General features: G+C 33.5%; 1 protein-coding gene across 50 annotated transcripts in view; it reads right to left on the reverse strand.

Moving 5' to 3' along the window:
• LOC106879088 (voltage-dependent calcium channel type A subunit alpha-1) overlaps positions 1 to 22,402 on the reverse strand; it is a 676,127-nt gene that overhangs the window by 17,692 nt on the left and 636,033 nt on the right. For 41 of the 50 annotated variants that reach the window (XM_089338755.1, XM_089338752.1, XM_089338751.1 and 38 more), the window contains 3 exons: positions 13,835 to 13,947; positions 12,724 to 12,841; positions 3,327 to 3,452 (listed from right to left, as the gene is read on the reverse strand). The exons of 3 other annotated variants lie outside the window; for them this stretch is intronic. In XM_089338755.1, coding sequence (XP_089194881.1) covers positions 3,327 to 3,452; positions 12,724 to 12,841; positions 13,835 to 13,947 — 357 coding nt within the window. The remainder of the gene's footprint in view (positions 1 to 3,326; positions 3,453 to 12,723; positions 12,842 to 13,834; positions 13,948 to 22,402) is intronic. 6 more of the 50 variants (XM_089338761.1, XM_089338759.1, XM_089338747.1 and 3 more) reach the window with 2 other exon arrangements.

Raw genomic sequence — 22,402 nt, forward strand, 5'->3', positions numbered from 1 at the left:
ATGTGGGTCACCAGTAGTTTACCACTAATTAACTTGTCTTAAGGTTCTCCATTATATTATTCTAACGACTATCTATGTCTGCTTATGTAGTTGTAAGTAAATGAAATAATGATAGAATGCTACAGAGGCATAAAGTTTGATAGAAAGGGGTAGAAACTACCCGTGACCTACTGGGAAAGTCTGAGTTTCCCAGCAACGGAGTTTTGTTTCATGAGAATTTTTTTTTCTTTTCCAGGTTATTTTGCATGCTTTCCACCGAAATCACACGTAAGCAGCTCCTTTCTCCAGAAAAGGAAAGATTTGGCTGCTATTTCTTGTATGCCCAGCTACCATGTAACAGATATTGTGGGTCCTTTATCACAAATAGCAGTTACGTGGTAGCAGGGCATGCTAGAAATACCAGCCAAATCTTTGGAAGTGTGATATGTTGAAAGCACTGGAAAAAACCTATGGAAAAAATTATTTCACACTGAGTTTATGGATTGGTCTTTTACAAAATATTTATGCCAAAAAGAATTTTCGTAATGGTATTCACTTGAAAAGAATTTTAAAAATCATTAAAATATTGTCTGTTTAAAGAAAGCTAAAATATAAATAATTTTTGTACAAACAACTTACATTTTTGAAATCACATTCACTTAAAAATATTTCTAAATGATTAAAATATTGTGTTTAAGGAAAGCGAAAATAGAAACATTTTTCGTTGTCAAAGTCACTGTATAATTGAAAGGTAAGAGTTACTTCCCTTCCAGGATCAAGTTAATTTTGGAGACTTTTCCCATTAAGCACCATTTTGGGTATTCATACTCTGAAAACCCTTAATACCTTCACAACTACTTATCCAATTTACGCAAAATTTGTTTCATTCCGCTCGTATTTACATTTCAGGGGCACTTTAATTCATAGTATTTTCCCATTATGCACCAGTTTGCCTGAGTAACATTGCAAGCAAGCAAGATTCAATCTGACTTTTAATGTATTATAGATAGCTAATATAATATATATATAGAAAAAGAGAGAGACAGAGAAGTAGAGAGGTATTTAGCCAGAGAGACAGAGAAGTAGAGAGGTATTTAACCAGAGAGACAGGCAGAGATAATTAGATAAAGAGAAATATAAAATGAGAAGAAGAGGAAAGAGATAGATAAAACAACTGAGTTAGAGAGAGATAAAGAAAAGGAGAAAAAGGGAGAAGAAGGAAGAATAAATGTTAATACAAAGCCTTTGTTTGCACCCATTTAAATGAACAGGTTTCATTAAAACCTCTAGAAATCAGGCTATAAAAGAAGTTGTAGACAATAGACTGAAGTTGTGTTATGTAATAAAAAGTGCCAAGGGTAATCTGAGTGGAGTCTACATCAGTAATGTTTGATGTTAATCCATGTAAATAATAGAGGGCTAAGCCATGAGCAACAATGATTTTCATGGTATGATGGGAGAGAAAGTAAGCTGATATTTTGGGTATTAGTCCTTCATCAAGACAGAAGGAATGTGTAAGGAAGGTAAAAACACAATGTGTTCTTCTCAGTATTAAAAAATACATTGATTTGTTTGTTGTTGTTTATGTTCTCCTTACCTGAAGCTGTGTTAATTTAGCTAAAATAAAATAAAAGACTTGTTTCTAAATTTTGAAAAGCCACAGAAACAAAGCTTATCTTCATTTCTCAATTCATGAAAGAGCGCCTGCAATATTGAGACTGCAAGTTCATCTACCAGATGAACAAAGAATATTGCTCAGAAATAATGAAGATATATATAAATATGGCTGTCAATGAACAACATATGAGGAAAACATTGACAGAATTCTTTTTATTGTGCATTGATGATGACTTAGCAAAAACGTTGCTTTATGCTGAAGTAGCCATGAAGTTCACTTGAAACAAAGAATGACAAAGAAGAAAGCGAGGAAAAAAGGTGAAGGCCATCTGAACATTTTCAAAGAAGGAAGACTCGGTCATGTTCATGTTGCCATACCAAAGCCAGGAGAACTGTGCTATTTAAGAATTCTGCAGCTGTGCATCAACATTTTCAACTTGGAATGGTTGTGAACCAACGGGTCACAGGTACATCTAATTAATTACACCGGACTTCACTCCATATCATTACAAGCCTTCAGTGTAGTTACAAGAGAGCTAGCAGAACATGGTAGAAACTATTCTTCTGTTGTTGAAACCTCGTAATCCCCCCCAAAAACATACAGAGCTGTTCCCCTTCCTTGTTAGGCCTAACCAACCGTTTAATATATTCCCTTTTCACTGCATTAAATTTTACTATGGTTATTTTTCAGGTTAAATCATCTTTTTATTATTTAATAAAGGATTATATTTTGCAGTTGAGGACTGAGAAGTGTACAAATTTAGAGTTGATTCTGCAGAAATAACTAATATGGTACTATGTTGTTTTAGATGGAAAGACTGGTGAATGCTCATGTAGAACCTTAAACTATGGCATAAATCTGAGATGCCTATTTGAAATTATCTAGAAATCTGTGGGATCTCTTAATTTTGAAAACTGAAGTTCACTAAACAAATAAATAAATAAAATAAATAAATAAATCTATAGAAAATTTTTACACATTCAGAATCAAGATACGATAAGGTTGTCATTTTGTGATTATTTTTTTCAGAATCATTTTACAGTTTAAAATCTAACAAAGTATGATTTTTAACAGATGAATTGTCTGAGCACTTGCTTGGTGTTCAGGCAAGCTTCTAAGTAAGGAAAATGAATAGTTCTGTATAATAAGCAGGAACATGCAGTGAGGTGACAGGTAGCAATAAACATTAAAGAGATTTAGGTGGAAGTCGAACAAGGAATATTTTGGGTGCCATTTCAGGACTCAAGACACAGTGTTTGCTTTATCGTTTTTTTTCTTTTTCTTTTAATCAGGGATAGCAGCATAGACATGGTCAGATGTTAATTAGCATTTAAATTAGCATGCTAATTAGCAAGTATAAGAGTAGACATGACTGACCATAGTAAGGCATGACAGGAACCATAACCCAAAGAAAATCATTTAGCCAACCACTTAGTCCATCTCTTCATCCACTCGAAGGAAAATAGAGGTGGGGATAATAATAATAATAATAATAATAAAATGCATTTCCAGCACAACAAGCTACCACAGAGACAAAACAGCTGGAGTACATACAGGGGTTTGCTTACAGGGGTGAAGGGAAGAGGAGAAGAAGAGGACAAAAAATGAAGGAGGGGAATAAAAAATACCAACTGACAAGTGAAAGGCTGGTAGGAAAGAAGAGTGGGTGCAAAACACAGTTTTGATGAAGTTGGCCCAGAATTCAGGGAGAGCCGTTCCAAATGCTTACTTCATCTTTGTTGAGTTTAGTCATGGAAGCTGTGATTTGATTTGCTGCTATGGAGAGAAGGGCGTTATCAACACTGGCCTCACTTCCAATTGAGGTTCGTCGTCCAACATCCTTCATTTCAATGCTCTACAAGGCAAAAGGTAGGTCATGAAAAAGGATTCCCTTGACTCTTTGTTGAACCAAATTACTCTAAATTTTGCTTGAAGACCTAAACTTCTCTCTCTCTCTCTCACTCAGTTCCTTAGTTCCCTATCTACTGTGGAAATAGAAGTTGGAGAACAAACATTTTGGTTCTGCCTTTTCAAGTTAAACAAAATGTTTTTTTTTTTAAAAAAAAGAACATATACAAAATACAGAAAATACTTGAATAATAAAATAATTTAGGGATACTTTAAGAAAAACAAAACAAAAGGAAAAGAATGGACATAAAACAAAAAATTTTAAACTAATTTTTGAAAATTCAACCACAGTAGATAGAACTAAAGATTGCATTCATAAAAAAACTAAATTGAAAATACTCTGTTAAAAAATTTTAAGGCTTTCTGGTATATATGTATACACACAAACACACACACACATACACATACATATGTACATCAAATATATATATACATATATGTGTGTGTGTATGTATATATGACATATGTATATAAACACACACAGAGTGTTTGGGCTAAATTTGACAATTTTTCTGTCCCCTTTTTTCAGGAACAACTTGATTTATTGGTGAACAGTCAACAGCATTGGAGAGCAGAAAGATTAAAGTTCCAGTTGAGAAACAGGTGACATGGAGAAATAACAGCCATATAAATATTGGAGAAGATATGTACCTGTACCATGATGATTCGTACTGGGCATCAAAATTCCAACATCATGGCTGCTGCTCAGTGGCCCGTGAGCATTAAAAACACTGCAACAGAAAGTGTGAAGCTGTGGCCAGCAGGAAGGGACACAGCAGGGGCTTCTGATTGCATCCTCATTTCAGAGTTCATACTTCCATCTTTGAACAGGGTCTTAGGCTCAATTCAGACAGCTATGTGGAGCTGCTGGAGACTGTGGTTAATCCCTGGCAGGAGAGGGTTGCGGCTACAAGGCCATACGTGAAGCAGCAGCATGATTCAGCTCCTTGCTACAACTCTGGAAAGAGTTAGAAGTGTTTGTTGGCAAATTTCTATGACTTCACCAGCCCCAAATTCTGGCCTCCTAATTCACCTGATTGTAATTCCATAGATTACTGTGTCTAGTGTATGGTTGAAAAAAAGAAACATCAACCACAGTGCCTGCAACACCAAGTCCAAGCTGGTGGCAAAGATCAAGGGAGTATTTGAAGATCTTCTCTGGGACACAGTGAGGAATGCATGTGCCAGGTTTCAGACCCATTTCCAGATCATGAGGAAAGCTGAAGGTGGCTGAGGATGGCTATCTCCCAGCCATAGTCCAGTTGATATATCTTGATTTTTTAAGTTTTTTCTCTTCTTTTTATACAAACTGTCATATTTAGCCTGAACATTCTATATATATATATATATATATATATATATATATATATATATATATATATGTAAAGAATGTATGTATATATGCATAAACACACTCACACACTGTGTGTGTGTGCGTGCATGTGTGTGTGTCATGCTGAATTAATAACAAAAAACTAAAAACTTGCTGAAATGTCAACTTGAAATAAAAATCTATGAAACAGAAAATGATAAAAAAAAAAGCATTGAAAAAAAGAAATGATTAAAACTAGAAAGAAATGCAAGAAAATGAAGATGATGCTGCTGATGAAGATGAAAATGATGAAGATGATATTGATGCTTTGGCAGATGTGTACATATAAATATGTGTGTATGTATGTGTGTGTAAAACACAACACAAGTCTACCTGTGGTAAAACAAAACATTTAGTCAACTTCAACAAATATGTTTACTAAACATTAATTATTGCAATACAAACCTGAAAGAAAAGAATTTAGAAACAATATCAAACTGTATCTATACCTACATTCCATACAAAGGGGTGTGTGTATATATGTAAATGTTGTGAACACCATTGTTAGACATTCCATTTTCTGTGTCAACTGGCAAAGGTCTTTACGCACACAGAAGGACCAGATGTAGAATATCAGATCTTTCATAATTACTTCTGTTTCATGAACTTCATCCTAAACTCAGTTTTTGTTATGAGTGCTGAGATTAATTAAACTAAAGATTGCTACATAACTGCAGGCATGTGTGTGTCTACATGAACAAGCATATACATATATACATACACACTCCTATATACATGCTATATATATATATATATATATGTGAAATGTTAACGATCAGGGTTATCAACTCCAGCATGTATTTAACTGGTAGGCAACTCTAGAGGGATACTGTTGAGTATTCCTAGTCTATCATCCAGTCGATAGAGAAATCATTGCAGTCCTAATGCATGAAATAATATGTAATCGATTTCTGTGACAACACTTGCAGCAGATATCACACAGGGAAGAAATATAATAAATGATGACAGATAGAAAGTCACCAATTCAATTCATGCAACATATGTTTCAATAGCATGTACTATTATTTGCACATATTGTGTTACATAATGATGTGATATTACATAATTTGTTCACTATTCCTTCAATGGTTCATGATGCTTGACATGATGACAGATAATGGAGTGCATTAAATAATAGAAAAAAATGTAATATCATATCATATTATGTAATACACCATGTGCAAAGAAATTACCATACTATTGAAACATTTGTAGCATGAAGTAAATGAATAGACATCTATTTTACTTTATTATATATAAACACATGAAGAGCCTCTAGGTGAAATAAAAAATATTTTTTTGAACTTATGTTTATGGATTGAACTGACTCATACTTGTTACTTTGATTTTTTTTAAGATTCCAAGTGGCCGGACAAAGGTTCTAGGAATATGTCTCCCAACAGGGTAATATATCTATGTATTACTACTTAGTCAAAAGCCATGGCTCATCACTGCCATCCCACCTGTAATTAATTAAGATGGACAAGTAAACCTACAATAACACAGACAGGTCAGTAATGGAATGCTGAACATTCATCCCACAGTGAAGCAAAAGAAAATCTTATAAATAAATAAATTTGAAGTTTGTTTCTCTTTGAATAAGACAATTAGGATAAAGTGTAAAGACTTGTGGGTGTAAGACCTTCATTAGCTCAGTCAATAAATATTGTCCTTATAGGTTCTGTAACCTTTTTAATAGACACACCTTAAGAGTTTCTTTTAACTACACAACTAGTGCAAAGAAATATTGGCAGGAAGGTCCACACCTGAGACAGAGACAGGACGCTCATGCAGAGGCAACACCACTGCAATATGGAGATAGTCATATATGAGGCAGAGGTAATGTCAAAGGTTTTGAATTGGAGGCATGTAGGCATAACAGAAGCTCCTTTCAGAACCATAGTCAACAAAAGTAAATGCTTCATCCATACTCAGGAGAGATACAATATCACAGCCCTGGCTAGGAATGTATGGTGGTTAAAGGAATGCACCATGGAGTACAACATCAAATGGAAAATCTTAGAGAAATTCAAGCTGTTTTGATAGCAGCCGAAAATAATGTTTAGCTGAGAAAAAAAAAATCATATTAAAAATTCTTATCATTTGGACATCTGCTTAAACTGCTGGAACAAGATTTTTAGCCCACTTGAGAGAAGATATATATTATCTTATCCATGGGCCGTACCATGACCACAAATACTAGGCTCTCCAACATTAGGTCTTCTATCATCACATCGTGAGAACACAGCAAAGTTTTTAACCAAACCATACACACATATGCCTAGGAGCATAGACATGGTGTTAAAGATTTGGACGCCTACCAAAGTTCTCCCTCCACCCTCTACACATATACTAACCATACATGCATAGAAGCCCTCGAACAGCACCCCTCCACTTGCACATAGTTTCATCGACCACACTTGTTTCTTCACAGCTAAATCAGAGGCTTTGCGAACTAAGGGACATAAGTCTTGATAAATCTTTTGCACAATTGTCTATTGTAACCTAGTTTCAACCTTTTTTCCCCAAACACTTACAAACTGGATGAGGTAATTTCTCACCTCCAATAACAGAGAAATCACCATATTTTTTTCATACCTGCCATTTTCAAAGATGACATGGGTTAGATAACTATAATGTTATCTAATACTAACTATTTAATACTTTGATTATTGTATCCAGTTTACAGACCAAATACACGAGTGGTTATTTTTTGCGACTTATTGATTCTTAGGTGACTATATATATATATATATATATATATATATATATATATATATATATATATATATATATACAGTTTTAGAAGACATTATTCTCGTATAAAATGGAAGTGCTTGCGTTTTGACTTTATAAATATTGTTATTTAATCATTGTGTACTGAAAAGAGAGCTGAAGAAAACAAAAGACACACCAATTCATAGGAATATGTTTGTTTGTAAAGAGTGTTAACTTAAGATTAATTAATAAATCTCTGAAAAAAGAGGAATTATTAATTGGCATTAATTACTTGGAAAATAATTTACCAAAGTAAATTGGATAATAATAATAATTCTATTGAACATAAAATTCTGTTATAAAACAATAGTACAATGATACAGTACTAAACGTGCATACTATTGCTAGGTTTACAAATGTCGGGTAATTTTGGCACATTTCAAAGTGTTTATAACATTGAGATGAACAACAACTTGCAGTGTATTGTAAACTTAATGGGTTGTTTTGAAGAAAAGGGGAAAAAAACCATATTCACCAGTGTAAGTCTATTAACCATCACCAGAATATTATCAAAAAGAGAAAAGCCAGCAATGTTTTAAGAAATCTAGAATCTGCCACTGTTAATTATCCAAAGATTACCAAATTCATGCAGGGAACCATAAGATTTTAGAGAATGCACTTATTTCTTTCTTTTTTTTTTTTAAATTTGCTACCTTGTACTTTGGATTTTCATACAACTGAGTCTCATCAACACCAGAGAAAGAACGGTTAACATAGCCACCTCTTTGTTGGTTTGGGTTGTAATTTGCTTGATTCTGAGACAATAAAAAAAAATAATAAAAAAAAGAAAAGAAAAGAAAAAATGAAAGGAAAAATAAAAAAATAAACGAATATAATTATTCTGAAAGGTATCCACATATATATATATATATATTGGACACTGAATCTTAAATCTTGTTTCCTTGTAATTCAGTTTAACAAAATATGTTTTCTTGTGCCATTTTATGGAATTAAAAATTTTTGTGATAAAGTTAGATAGAAATATTGCGCTGATAAATATTGAAAAATTTACTAAAGAATAGCTAAAAAAAAATTATCCAATAATATTCAAAGTATTTATGCAATGTTAATACGAGTTCAAATGTGCTAAAAGCATGTTTGGACTTGTAAAAAAGCCATTCATTGTGTTTTGTCATGGAGAAAATTTTACCTTTTGTAATCAAAGTATTCAATAGAAATAATAGTTTCATTAAGTAGTTTACAAGCCATCTAAAGTTATTTGATATAAACAGTTTGTAATTTTTATTAGAAGTTTTACAATGTCTATAGACTACCTCTCTATCTCCAAACCTAACATTTTACAATTAACAGAGAATAAGAAAATGAGGATGTATAAAAGAGTCTCATAATTAATTTGAAGCACATCACATTGGAGTCAAAACTCAAAAGTTGACCCTTTATTTAATGGATTAGTCAAATGGAAACAAGTCAATGTTCAGAGGGGCTCAGATAGAAAGTTACCCCCAGATTTGGCTTCACTACTTCTTTAGTACCAAGAGGCAGTGTGAAATGGAGTGATGGACTGAGTTAACCACCCAAGAACAGGAATGGTGGCTCTGTCAGCATTTCAAACAATATTCATCCACCAAATTTCCCTCATAAGGCTTTGGTTGACCTGAACCTAGATGTTGCACAGTGGGATTGAACCTGAAACCATGTGGTTGTGAAATAACCCACTTAACTACACAGTTATTGGATCTTTTATTATCAGGCCCTGGTAGCAGCTACATAAACAGGAAACATGTCAAAGAATGAGTGAAAGACAAGATAATTTCAAGTTATGTAAACTGATAATAAATATATTAAAAATAAAACTAAAAACTAAGAATTATAAATTTTCTCTTTAAAATATTTTCAGTGAATGTAAATATCTTTTTTGCTGTTAGCATTTGGAGAGGTATATAAAGTGAAGAAAATAGAGATTGCTTTCTTATAAATGACACTTCAGTAGAGTTTTGTAACAAAGATCTTTCGACTTGAATATCTTCTAATTAATGAAGTTTTAGTCAGATTTAGTTTCTAGATAAAGTTTGTTTGTTTTTTTATTAGTATGAAAAAGAAATGAAAGCAATCATAATATAAATGCCTATGAAAAATGTCAGAAAATGATAAGACATGATTCTTGATATTCTTAATAAACTACTTTGTTGAAAAATTATAAAATCAAAATTATTGAAATTAAAATATAAAGTTATTTGTTACACATTAGGATTTATTAGAGAGAGATTTAAATAAAGTTAAATACTTATTGATAATAATAATAATAATAATAATAATAATAATAATAATAATAATAATAATAATGATAATTGTTTCCAACAGGCACAAGACCCAAAATTCGGTGGGGAGGAGTTACTTGGTGACTCATTACTTGAGTGGTGTTTTGTTGGTCCCAAAAGGATGAAAGACAAGTTTGCTTTTGATAAGATCTGAACTCAGAATGTAAAGAGCCGGAACAAATACCTCAAAGGATTTTTCACAGCATTTTAACAATTCTGCCAACTCAGCATCCTCAATAATAATATTAATAATGATTATGATGATGATAATAGTAATAATAATAATAATAATAATGATGGTTTCAAATTTTGGCATAGAGCCAACAAGTTTGAGGGGAGGGGGCAAGTCGATTACACTGATTCAAATGCTCGACTAGTTTTATTGATCCTGAAAGGATGATGAATAATAATTTTGGTAGAAAGTCAGCAGTTTTAGGGTTAGTCAGTTACAACAACCTCAGTACTCAGTTGGGATCTATTGTATTGACTGTGAAAGGATGAAACGCTAAGTCAATCTCAGTGGAATAAACTCAGAACATAAAGAACTGGAAGAGATGCTATGGAGCATTTTGTCTGATGTGCTAACAATTCTGCCAGCTTGCTACAATAATAATAATAATAATAATGGGTGCACTATAGCAACAGACCACTTGCTTGCAAGCATATTGACCAGTACAAAGACTATGTCTAGTAGTGTGGTTAGCAGCTGTTGGATTATGACCGGGCCCACCTGCCAGGTGTGGCACCTACACCATTATCGTCATTTATTTTGCTTGGTATTTTCATTCACAAATGAGGTGTGTTTTTAGGTTAATACCAACTGGTATTTTTTTTATCAAGAGACCATCTCTATCAAGGTAGTCTGCCAAAGTGGCAGGGTCCTTGCTCCCCTGGTTTTGAACTCAGTGTTCCTTCTCGTAGGCTGCTTGCCACCCAAGGCTAATTAGTACAGCCTACCCAGGGCACTGGTCATTTGAAGGCACCAGCTACTCACCTTTTCTCACCTGTTGGTTTGGCAAAGGAGTCAATCAAGACTGCAAAGCTCTGACTACCCATAAGTTGGGCCTGTTCCTTTCACATTTCTGTATGTTGGGGACCATGATCCTGATTCTCACTAGGGGACAGGTGTGCATCAGTTGGTTCCGCATCTTCATCCAAATATTGCTTCGGAGTTAAGTCCCAATTCGCGGTTCATTCACTTTCATCCCAGGCATGGAGCCATTGAACACTGATTCGTCCTCACTTTATTACACGTATGTATATAGTTACAGGTTTTGTAGCTCTTTTAGATCACAATTTTGTACTGTACAAGTGAGACCTTGTGGTTAATACAAAAAAGGATTATTATTCCGAGTTCAAATCCTGCTGAGGTTGACTTTGCCTTTTATCTTTTGAGGCCGATAAAATAAGTACCAGATGAGTACTGGAGTCAATATAATTGACTATCCCCCTCCCCCAAATTTCAGGCTTTGTGCCCATAGTAGGATTATTATTATTATTATTATTATTATTATTATTATTATAGTGTTAGAAAGGGCATCCAGCCACAGAAACCATGCCAAAAACAACACTGGAGTTCAACACAGCTCTGAAGCTTGCCAGTTCCCTGTCACATTGTCTAACCCATGCCAGCATGGAAAGCAGACGTGAAATTATTATTATTATTATTATTATATTCTGGCTCTTTATGTCCTAAGTTCCTTTCAAGTTTGATAATATAAATACCAGCTGACCACTGGAGTTGATATACTTGACCTACCCAAGTCTCCTTCCCCAAAATTTCAGGCCTCATGCCAATAGTAGGAAGATTATTATTATTATTGTTGTTGCTCCAATTTTCAAGAGCTGAAATGTCATAGGTTATGGTTAAAGATATGCATTTGTTTAGAGTAAAATATCAAAATATTGATAAGAACTTATTGAAACAAATTGATATTAAGGGATAATTTAAAAGAAACATAAATATTTAACCCTAATTATTGGATACAAGTCATTAATATTCAATGTAGACATCATATAAATATTCTAGAATGTTAAGTTTTTCAATAAACTTGAATATATTTCTCTGGTGCTGAAGAGATGATGGAAGAGAGAGAGAAAAAATATTGGGAAGCAAACTTATAAAACAGAATATTTAGTAGAAGATTTTCTTAAGGTTTGTGATCAAATGTATGAGTTATGAGAGAAAAATTCCTTCACCAGAATATGTTGAAGACAGATAAAACTTTGAAAAGAGATGACACACAAACTACTAATCCAAGTCGAAAGATCAAATCTATGTAATTTCCTTTCTTATAAAATCTAACAACATTCTAATAAAATTAAAAAAAAAAAAAAAATAGAAGGATTTGATGTTGTTCAGCGTGCAGGGACATTCACTACCTGGGGAAATATTAAATCATACACTACCTGAGAAGTCAACAAACAAGAAAAACAGAAAAACAAAAATAGGATGTAGATTAGGTCAATGATTAAAAACACAATCCAATGATTAGATTTCAAATGTAAAAATTTCAAAATTAAATGATATAAAATTTCATTTTTAAAATTAGTTAAGAAGACTAGTAATAAATTGAGAGAATCTGATAAATAACCCAACATGTTGACATATTTGAATAAAAAAAAAAAGAACATCAATAAAAAATAACAGGTAAAGCATTGTCAAGGTGAAAATAAATGTGTGACAAAAGAGAGAAAGAAAGAGATGAGAAAAAGAGAAAGAAAGTGAAAGTTATTGTCGACCTTACCAGCAGAGACTAGGTTCCTGCAAAAAAGAAGATGAAGCATACCTGTAAGCTGGCAGTTTCACTTTTTTGTACAGAGTTATCTTTCTTACGTCGACTACTGCCACGGCGAAGGAAACTGAATGAACGCTGCCAGGTTGTTTTATCATGGTTTCTATCGACACTGAAAACAGAGGAAACCAGTATTAAGATAAAGGAAAATAATTAGCTTAATATATATATTTCCCCTGCCTTCACTCCAACATTTTCTAACTTCTATTTCTCCCTTTTCTATCTTCTCTTCTTCCTCTGATCATTGTCTTCTCTCCTCTCATGATGAGGATTATTTAATCTTTGATGTCTACAAATCAGTGTCGCTTTTCCATTATAACCTCACTAACACACTCTTGCCCCTATCACTCTTTCCCTGGCATCATTGTCTCTCTTCTCTCACTCAAGGGTCTCTCTCTTCCATTTACCTTCTTGAATGGATTAAGACAACTCTTAGATACTTGCCAAGAACAAGGCAACTTCTAGTACTGATATCATGACATGCAGCCAGTAGGCGATAAGGAGGGCACCCAGCCATAGAGACTATACCAGAACTGGTGTGTGTGTGAATGAAACATGGTCTGTGACCCACCCAGAAAGGCAATAACTCCTCCAAATCAGGAGAAAGACTATGACAGACCATGCTCCAGCATGAACCACGAACAGAAATTGATGGGAATTTGAAAAATTAAAACAGTGAGATCAAAACTAATAAAACAACAGTGCCATGTACTTGATAACCCCTTATCTAAACTGTACATGGAAGCAGAAAGGGTGGAACATTTGGAATTTAGTATTATTGTATGTTTACATTTATAAAGTCAAACAGCTTGGAAAAGAAACCTTAATTCTAAACAGGTTATTCAATCATATTTCATAATGCAGTTTAAGCATACACTGTATGTGTGTGTGTGTGTGTGTGTGTATATATATATATATATATATATATATATATATATATATATATATATATATATGTATGTATATAGTATGTCTTATGTGGAAAGTTAGATGTGTGAGGTTACTGATGAGTTGGAGCTGTGCAACATAATGTAATAAAGTGTTACCCTGTGTGTGTGTGCATGTGTGTAGTGGTAGTAGAAGTAGTAGAAAGACTGAGACTTACTTGTGACCTCCTTCTGTTTCATTGTCAGAATGTTCTGAATCAATACTCTGGCTTGAACGAGCAGATGGGGTCCTCATGACACCAATTATCCGCTGGAAGAATGACGGTGGACGCTAAGAGAGAGAGAGAGAGAGAGAGAGAGAGATAGAGAGAGAAGGAAAGGGAGAGAAAGAGAGTGTGAGATTTGAGAAATAAAAGGAAAAAACATTGACATTTTATATTGCAATTTGAAATCACAAATCATTCTAAAGAATGATATTTAAATAAAAAAATTATTAAAAAATTGCAAAGTTAAATGTGTTGTTTATATATTGTCAGCTTTAAATGTGACTTAATTTCATGCTTTATTAAAAATACTGTAGCGATATCTAAACAGTTGCGACCAGTTGACGGAACTATGGGGGACACTCAATAAATGGTAGCATGGCTCTCCAACTGTGGGGCAGTGCTGCAAACTTTGGAATAGCTTTGATAGAGGATCCCTATTGTAAGAACCCTGCTCTTTGGTATCTTTAGATATAAAATGCAAACGTATGAATATATATATTCAGACGATGGATGATTAAATTAGAACAGTTATTATAGTCCATTGTTGTTATGGTGCATTGTTGTGCCATTGAAAACACATTAAGATTCCATTGTATCTCGTTGTGGGAGTTGACATCACCGATTTCCAAATTGCAGCAGGTTGTGCAGAAGCCCTCACTGCCAATTCATCAGGAAAAGGAGCACCACAGGGATCTGTCAAACCCTTTCCCTCTTTAATATTAACAACAATCAACATCTTTAGAAAGAGTGTGACGTATATTGATTCTATATTTAGATAATTATTGCAATCAGTGAACAATAATTTCATTCATTACAGCTGCCTCCCATCCAATAACACAACAAACATTTGGTTCACCAATGGTCTTAACAGTAGAAATTGAGTATCTGCACCTTGAGGAAGAGCAAACATCTCAAAGGACATTGTTTATAAAGCACAAGCTTTTTGATTTACCCCACTTGACATTAGTGATGCACCAAAGTCAGAGTTTTTGTTATAAATGACACAAAACTAATTAGATGTTGCTCTTAATTAAGATTAAAATATAATTGTTAAGATCTACAAAGAGAGAGAGAGAAAGGGGGGAAATACTATTATGATATCACATTAAATAAGTTTGAGGTAAGCTTTCAAACTAGAAAACAAAAATATCACAAAAAAGATGCAAAATGAAGATGAAGGAAGAATGCTGTTGTTGCTTAACTCAGACATCCCTGACTGGACAGATCTAGGAGCTACGGCATTCCAACCATGACAATTCTGTCTCTTCCCAATGAGCAGGGAACCCTGTACCACAACTAACATGTCAGTCTTCTAGGACGGTAGGGTATGATTTGAGGGAATTCAGCTGCTGTTTCTAGCAGACTAAGTGACTATGCAGAGATATCTGTTCAGCTTTGGCTGAACAGTATTTTGCTGTGATAGCAACTCAATAGGAAAATCATTAAAACATTATTCCTACCTTGCTTCCCAACCATAAGATTTCAGGTTCGGTCCTACTACACAGTAACTTGGGAATGTGTTTTCTACTACAGCCATGGGCTAACCAAAGCCCTGTGAGTGGATTTGGTAGACAAAAGACAGAAACTGAAAGAATCTCACCATGTGTACGTTTGTGTGTGAATCCTTGTCGTGACATCATGAGATGGTTGAAAATAAACTTCACCATCATATAGGAGATGTTATTCCTTTCAAGTCTTCTGTTTAAAACATATCTGGTCATGGGAGGAAATATTACCTCACTTGGAAACCAGTGGGGGTTGGTGACAGAAAGGGCATCCAGCCATAGAAAAACTGCCTCAAGAAATTCTGTGTGAACCATGTAGATATCGACAAGTTGATGTTATGATGATGCCACAAAACAAACCTGTTATTTCGATAAACTCTATCTCTAAAGACATCTCATTACATATGAAGCAAAGACATTTAATTCCGGCTGCTCAATTTCCTTTGCCATGGAAGACAGTTTGATCATATGCTAGTTTTATTAACTACCATAAAATTATGATTGTACTACTTATTACACTTCCATGTCACCATAAAACAGCTAATTATTACATTTAATAATGATACGGGTAATAATAACAACAATAATAATAATAATAGCTGATATTTTCAATGTTAATAAACAACACATTTAACAACAAATGACAGAAAAGACAAGACTGAGTTATATTAAAGAGGAGAAAAAAAGTTGCATTAACTATAAAGCATTTTGAATAATAATAATAATCATAATAATAATAATCCTTTCTACTATAGGCAAAAGGCCTGAGATTTGGGGGAAGGGGGAAGAAGGCTGGTCGATTACATTGACCCCCAGTACTTGACTGGTACTTATTTTATCAACCCTGAAAGGATGAAAGTTAAAGTCGACCTCAGTGAAATTTGAACTCAGAACTTGAAGATGGACGAAATGCTGCTAAGCATTTTGTTCAGCATGCTAATAATTCTGCTTTAATAATGATAATAATAATAATAATAATAATAATAATAATAATAATAATAATAATAATAATAATATGTATAAATCAGGAGAAAACAAAATAAAACAAATAATTCATTTTAAAAAATGACGTTTTACGAGAAAATTTAAGTTTAAATTAAAGCCCATTTTATTTATTTTTGCAGCTTAGTCAATGATGAATGACAGTAGCTGTAACCTTAAAAGGGGCTGATTGTGTTGTCATTAGAAAGTATATGAGGAAGTTATCCCTACACCTGATGTGGATGCTTGCAATGGAAAAAACTCCACCAAAGACACTTCTGGAACTCAGGAGCGGGTTCAGACTGGACAACAGACTAAGTCAACCACTCAAGCCTCCTACAAGCTTCCATACAATTTCTTTCTACCAAATTTTACAATGTTTTGGTTGAGTCAAGGCTATGGTAGAAAATACTTGTCCAAGGTGCCACATAATGGAACTGAACCAGAAACCATATATTTGTGGAATAAATTTTTTAACCACACAAACATATATATACATATATATATGTATGTATATTGAATGGTTAAATGTTATTTCAGTTTCAGCTGGAAACATTTAACTTCTGTTATCTTAGAAGTGTTTATTTTATTAAATATTGATGAATATTTTTAAGATTCATAACTAATTCTAATAATGATATTTTGCACAAGAATTAATGAATTATAATAAATTATTTAAATTCTTAGAATAGAAAATTAATGATTAGATAATTGCTTCACTTTTTGTTGGACAAAACTAAATTAAAGTTGCAGATTATTCTCTGCCTTATTTCATAAGAGAAATTATCAAAATATTTTGAATAAAATATGGAAATGAGAATAAATTAATTGTAAAGTGTTTACATCTGAATGACTGTCATTAAGTTATATGGCTGTTAATAAGAAGAGAATTGCTTTATACCATGGTAAAATACTAGAGTAGATTTAAGCATCAGAGCCGGTTTATCTTTTAACTATATGGAATTGGGTGATAAATAACAGTATTAAAATTTTTTAAATGGGATCAAACATAAAACAGAAGTGTTTTATTGTGCTTTATACCATACTGTATATTGTATGACACTTTAATCATTAGAAGTGTGAATACAGAAAGCACTGCTCACAAATGTAGTCTAATATCAGAGGTTGAATAAAACTGTATTTCAAGAGATTGCTCACTGTGTATTTGATATTTAAAGAAATAAAATGTTTGGCTTTTAATCAGAGGAGGAAGGCTAGAAACAATGTTTTAACAGGGCCTCCAGCAGTGTTGATACTTTTGTAGAAGATACCTGATCCAAATGCTTTCAACAGAATGAAATCTGTAAAAGTTCCTCAAGGTTCAGGTGCCGGTGGAGATGAAGTGGATTAGCTCTGTTTTTTCAATACATATATATATAAATAGTTTATTTGAAGAAGAACTGAATTAAACTATCATTTAGATCTTAAATCTATAACTGGGTAAACTTAAACAACTTAAGTTAAAAGTGTTCTTTTTTTTTCTTGAGAATAAATGTAAAAGACTTCAATCAAAGATCAACAACTTTCTTTTGTAATGGCCAGAGATATCATATTTTACATACAAATATGGCCTTGTTCCCACCCCATTTCCATTAGTGGCAATGCTTATGGAAGTGAAAATTAAATCATAACACAAAAGACAGCCTCAAAGACATTGATACTCAACAATCCACAAATACATTCAATTTGAACCATTCTGAGGCCCACTGAGAACATGTAGTTTACTTGTAGGCCATTCCCCCACATGTTGCCAATTTTTGATTTTAATCAAGAGACACATGATGCAGTTATCTTTGACATATTGCCACGTATAAAGAATTCAGACCAATAAAGTAATAAAATTAACAGTGTTTAAACAATAGTTTGGAAGAAGGGACTAAGTTGTAACTTTCATAGCCATTCCACTTCCAAAACTAGTGAAGCAATGCTGTTAATGTTCCTTTTGAAAAAGTGTAGATTAGTTAAATGTTTTGAAATGCACACAGTTTGGTTTAACTTCTTCATGCAGCATCTTATTTTCTAAATAGTTCAGTCACAATCATAAAAAAGGCGAAAATTCAAACTGGGAATCAACTGGGAATCAGCTATCCTCCTTATATCCTATCAGAAATTTGAGTTAGCTATTTATTATTTAATGTAAGTTTTGTACTCATTCCACAGATTTCTAAACTCCTCTAATGCACCATTTATCAGAACCTGGCTTTTGGGATTGATTTACAATGTGGTTTTTCAATAAATAAATTGCACAGAAAACCATTGCTGGAGTTTCAATTTGAAGTAAATAGTAGAAGAACATCTTTTATTCTAAGATGTGTTGGGGTTTCATAATCATAATGTCATGGGTTCGATTCTTGGACTGGGTGGCCTGTTGTGTCATGTTGCTCCACCCTACTCAGCTAAAATAAATACCTGCTGGGGAAGCCCTCTCTCCTTCCTGCTGTCACATCCTTGATGTTCTGTGCTGGGCCAAAAGTTGCCAACATGGCCTCTATATCTGCTTGTGACTACACAGGCCCCTTAAACTATTAGTGAAAGTATGGTACATGTTACCAGATCATACTTGTAAGTGCAAGGTCTAAGATAAAAATAAATGTATAAATATTGTGTGTGAATGTGTATACACACACACATTCATGTATGTATGTATGAGATGGTATCAAAAAGTTTCCAGACTTGATCTGTAGTACACTAACAGATGGTAGTACACAGTTGTGTGTGCAGTGAGAGCTAGCAGTGACCTTCATGATGCAGTGTGCTGAGTGACATTGCTGTTTACTTTGCAAGTTGTGAAATTTGTGTTTTGTGATCATATATTTGCTGTAGTCTACAACTTTTGTCATGAACGGAAAGTTCAAACAAAGAGGCAATGTAAAATTTTGAATTAAACTTGGAAGTCTGCTACAGAAACATTGAACATGCTTTAGCAAGTTTATGGCAATGAAGCAATGGGTCGTATGGCGCTTCAAAAGGCACGGCAGAGCCGCAGCTCAATCAAGAGCATGCTCATTGTTTTTTTGTGACATCCAAAGTATTGTACATCGAAGATTTGTTGCCCAGAGCCAGACCATCCGTTGAGAATTCTACTGTGATGTTTTGAAGAATTTGAGGGAGGAAGACTTTTGGTGAAAGTGACTGGATCTGTGGAGAGCATGAAGAATTGGATTCTTCCTGATGACAATGCACCCTATCATGGAGCTGCTCTAATTTGTGGGGTTCTTGCCAAAAACAACATATTGGCTTCTGCATCCCACCCTATTCAACAAATTTAGCACCTGCAGACTTCAATCTCTTCCACAAGATGAAAATGCAACTAAGAGGTTGCTGTTTTTAACATCTTTGTAAAGATCAAGAGCAAATCGCTGAAGGACCTTGATTTGTTTGTGGAAAACAACTTCCAGGCCAGATTCTAAAAGTGGCAGGAACGCTGGGACGGGTGTAGTGCTGTGCAAGGTGACTATTTTGAAGGAAATAAGGTTAAAACTTAGAGGTAAATTAGTTATTTGTTATTGAACACAACTAGTCCAAGAACCTTTTGATGCCACCTGCATGTGTGTGTGTGTATGTGTGTGAGCATGCGCATATATATATATATATATATATATATATATATATATATATGTTGCAGGCTTTTCTAAATTGTCATAAGTGATAAAATATAAAATAACCAACCATACTAAAATTTGTGTAGGAGCAGACACAATGTTTTCTTTTGAAAAATTAAGTTAAAGAAACATTAAAAAGTCTGTAAAAATATTTTAACTCTTTTAGTTTGGAGGCAAAGATAAAGAATGAGCCAAAATAGAAGAGAAAAACAAAAGAGGAGATAATAGTTTGATAATGTTAGAACTATATAAATCCAAAAATATCTGTCTTTTTTTTATATTTTCAGAGAAGTAACTTTGATTGGGAAAAATTCAATAAAATTGATGTCTTTTACACAAATGCATGTTTTAGCTGTAGATTTGAGGAAGTTGTGTCACATTATTGAAATTTTGGTGAGTTTCTATGAATTTCAGAAATAAACTTCCTTTCAATGAAATGCTTAATAACGAAATTGAAGCATTATAAACTAGACGAAAGTAAAAATAATAAAATTAAGATGCAAAAGAAATAGAAAATAAATAAATAAAACGTACAAATTGAAGGTTGAGCAAAGAAAACCAAAAAACAAATTAAAAAAAAAAAATTTACAGAAAAATAAAATATTTCAGTAACAAATTAATTCTAAAAAGTAAATTCTGTAGCTTCACTCCAGAGTTAAAATGTTTTCTAATGTTAGAGAAAAACAAAGGGTTGATCTAATTAAGAAGGTGTAGACTCATTACAATAAATAGAAATATTTCATATAATAAAATTATTTATCATAAAAATGTCACATTTTGTGGATTAAAACATTGAATAATTATAGAAAACAGAGTAAAAGAGAAGAAGTTTTAAACGGAAGATAGAATTAGTAGGCCAAGTGTTATAGAATGCTATCAGTGCAAGATAAATTGAAAAAGAACGGTTATTACAGTGCTTTTAGCTTTTAAATGGCTTCAAAAACATTCAACAGAAGCTTTGCTTGAAATATTGGCAAAAGTCAAATCAAGAAAAAAAAAAAATAGTTTTGATTAGAGATAAGGCAAGAACAAGCAGAAAAGAAAAACTTTAGGAAAAGAGAGAAGAAAAAGAAACAGAAAGAGATAAAGTATATTGTATAGAGGAGATAGAAGACAGTGAGACACACACACACACACACACACACACACACACACACACACACACACATATATATATATAGTGAGAGAGAGAGAGAGAGAGAGAGAGAGGAAATACAGTGTTTAGAGAGATAAAGAAAAATCATAGAACGAAAATTAAACCATGAAATTCCAAAATGATTTAAGAAAAATGGTTTATGATGGGAATATTTTTAGTAAAGAATCTTTTAGGTAACGCGCATTGTATAGAGACTAAAGGAGTGAAGTGATCAATAAAACGTTGTTGGCCAGCATCCATACATTCTTATGTAGGGGTCAGTTACATGGGTTTGATCCCATTGCCAGAATAGATGTGAAATACCTTCTAAATTGTAAGTTGTGTGTCATGGCAAATGTTTTTCTCTGTCAGAAGTATAAACCTACAACAACACTGTGAAGGCCTAAAAGACTTCAACATGAATTCAGAACTATAGGAAAAGCTTGTTTCCCAGTGATTTACCTGACACAAACTATGCAGAAACCATAGCGTCTGAGATCAGACAAACTGTGCAGAAGACAGAGATAGGAAAGTTCAGCACCATGATTGATACACGTAGAATTCTGCCCATCACTTTTCTGCAATGTGGCAGTTTTGTGTTTTGTTTCTATTTATCAGTCATTTGTGGACATAGGTAATAGTGTGTTTAATATCCTACAGTCAAACTGACACACAAACGCAATCACTTCAAAAATATTCAACAATATTTCTTGGAGAGAAAAACAAACAAATGGCTATATATAATGGGTGTATATGTGAGTATTTGTGACAAGGTACAGTGTATAACAGATCTCTATCTCTGTACATCTGTGAACAACTGTAATAAGTCAATCCTACTTTAATCAATGATTGGAGTGAATTTAGCGGTGAAATTTCATTAGAAAGATGACTTTAGCAGGGGGGGGGAGGTAACCAGTATTAAGGAAACACATTTTGGGGCTGTGTAATCTGTAGCAGCACGACTTGCCATCTAATGTTGACAGTCAGACTTATGGAACAGACCAGAGACTATCGAAAATCAAGACAATTTTGAAGATGATTGAAACTGGTTTTTAGATAATTGCAGAGCCAAAAGTCAATGGCACCAGCTGTGAGTGGTCCCTAGAGCAGATTTATATGAGATTCCACATGAGAAATACAAATCATTCTAATGCCAAACTCCCACCTGCACACCTGTCTGTATTTATTGGTGCCAGTACAGTGACAAGAATATGTAAGAGAGAATTTGGTAAAGCAACTTCTTAATCCAGGAACAACCCCAGTGATATGCAACATTTATATATGAGAATATTTTGAA

The sequence above is a fragment of the Octopus bimaculoides genome, chromosome 21, assembly GCF_046866305.1.
Source record: "Octopus bimaculoides isolate indiv1 chromosome 21, ASM4686630v1, whole genome shotgun sequence".
NCBI classification, from domain to species: domain Eukaryota; kingdom Metazoa; phylum Mollusca; class Cephalopoda; order Octopoda; family Octopodidae; genus Octopus; species Octopus bimaculoides.